This window comes from Buceros rhinoceros, unplaced genomic scaffold, assembly GCF_000710305.1.
Source record: "Buceros rhinoceros silvestris isolate BGI_N320 unplaced genomic scaffold, ASM71030v1 scaffold19615, whole genome shotgun sequence".
NCBI lineage: Eukaryota > Metazoa > Chordata > Aves > Bucerotiformes > Bucerotidae > Buceros > Buceros rhinoceros.
The window spans coordinates 475-1,770 of record NW_010414802.1 but is presented as its reverse complement, the minus strand read 5'-3'; the positions used below and the strand labels follow the sequence as shown (position 1 = coordinate 1,770).

At 57.9% G+C, this 1,296-nt stretch overlaps 1 protein-coding gene across 1 annotated transcript in view; it reads right to left on the bottom strand.

Annotated features, from left to right (window-relative positions):
* ZFYVE27 (zinc finger, FYVE domain containing 27) overlaps nucleotides 1–1,296 on the bottom strand; it is a gene marked incomplete at its 5' end in the record, with an annotated part of 4,388 nt that overhangs the window by 2,623 nt on the left and 469 nt on the right. The window contains 4 exons of the mRNA XM_010137225.1: nucleotides 3–93; nucleotides 771–883; nucleotides 1,073–1,168; nucleotides 1,234–1,241. Of these exons, the coding sequence (XP_010135527.1) occupies nucleotides 3–93; nucleotides 771–883; nucleotides 1,073–1,168; nucleotides 1,234–1,241 (308 nt within the window). The remainder of the gene's footprint in view (nucleotides 1–2; nucleotides 94–770; nucleotides 884–1,072; nucleotides 1,169–1,233; nucleotides 1,242–1,296) is intronic.

The window sequence follows — 1,296 nt, the reverse complement described above, 5'->3', positions numbered from 1 at the left end:
CAGCAGCTGGCAGGGTTTCAGCAGGCTCTGGAGTGCTCTCAAGGGGTTTGGTGCCCACACACTGCTCGAGGGAGGCCTTGAGCTCCATTATCACTGTAGGAGGGAACACAGCCGGGGTGGTGTGGCACTTCCCTTCCCCCAGCCCCACCACACCAAAGCTGGCTGCAAGAGCTGATCTCCAGGGCTCAAGGTAGGACATTAGCACGTACAACCTCCACCCATCAGGTGCCCTGAGCCCTCCTTTGCTCACACATCAAAGTTAGGACAACAAGAAACCCCACCACCACCTGCCACAGCTCAGGACAGGGAACAGCAGGGACCTTAGTCACGGCTCAACCACACAGAACTCATCCAGCTCTGCCACAAAGCTGTGAGAGCCTCCCGCTCTCCTGCTCTCCTCTAACAGCATGTTTTCAAGCCTGTGTCACACGTTGCCACAGGCACCAAGAGTATTTCAAGTCCAGCAGAGCAGGGTCAGGAACAGAGATGGGTGGTGATGCTCACGCACAAGCTGCGTTGCCACAGCACAGAGAAGAGCAGGAAGTGGCACTCCTCAGGAGAGACTTCTGCCTCTCACAGCTGAGCCCACCAGCCAACTTGGGCTGCTGAGCACCATCCCCAGGACATTACTGCCCTCAGGGGAATTCAGGTGCCATGGCAGAGCCTGACACAGGATGCTGGGCTCACATGAGGGTGCTGGGAGAGGTCCAGGGCAGGACCTCTGGCTTCAGAGACATCCCACACAGCTCGCCTCCAGACAGGTCTCTTACCTTGGTAAAACTGGGTATTGCCCAGGAAGAGGGTGCTGTTGAGGATGGCCAGGACCCAACAGAGGGGCAGCAGGTAAAGGACACAGACAGAGCCCAGCAGCACCCCATAAAACCTGGAAACAAGCAGCAGGACACTGCTGTCAAGACAGAGCAACTTACACCATAGCACAAGCCCCCTTCTTTCATCTGGTCCTCCACCTGCTCTCTTCAAGTACTAACACAGCAAACAGAGCTCCACAGGCCTGCCCAGGCCCCTCTCCCTGCTGAGCCCACCATGGGATGCCTGACCCAGTACTACTCACTGGGAAGAGACAGTGGTGTTCTCCCAGTACAGCACACGGTACACTGCCTCGCAGCTGCAGCACATCCTGCTCAGGAGCCCCTCCAGCTGGATCAGGCTGCAAACGAGAACTCACAGTCAAGAAAAAACCCCACAAGCACACACTGTGCTCCCCACGCTCACTGGCCAGGCTGGCATGAACCTAGGCTCTTCCAGGCCCCAGAGGCCCCCGGAGCCCCGCAGCCA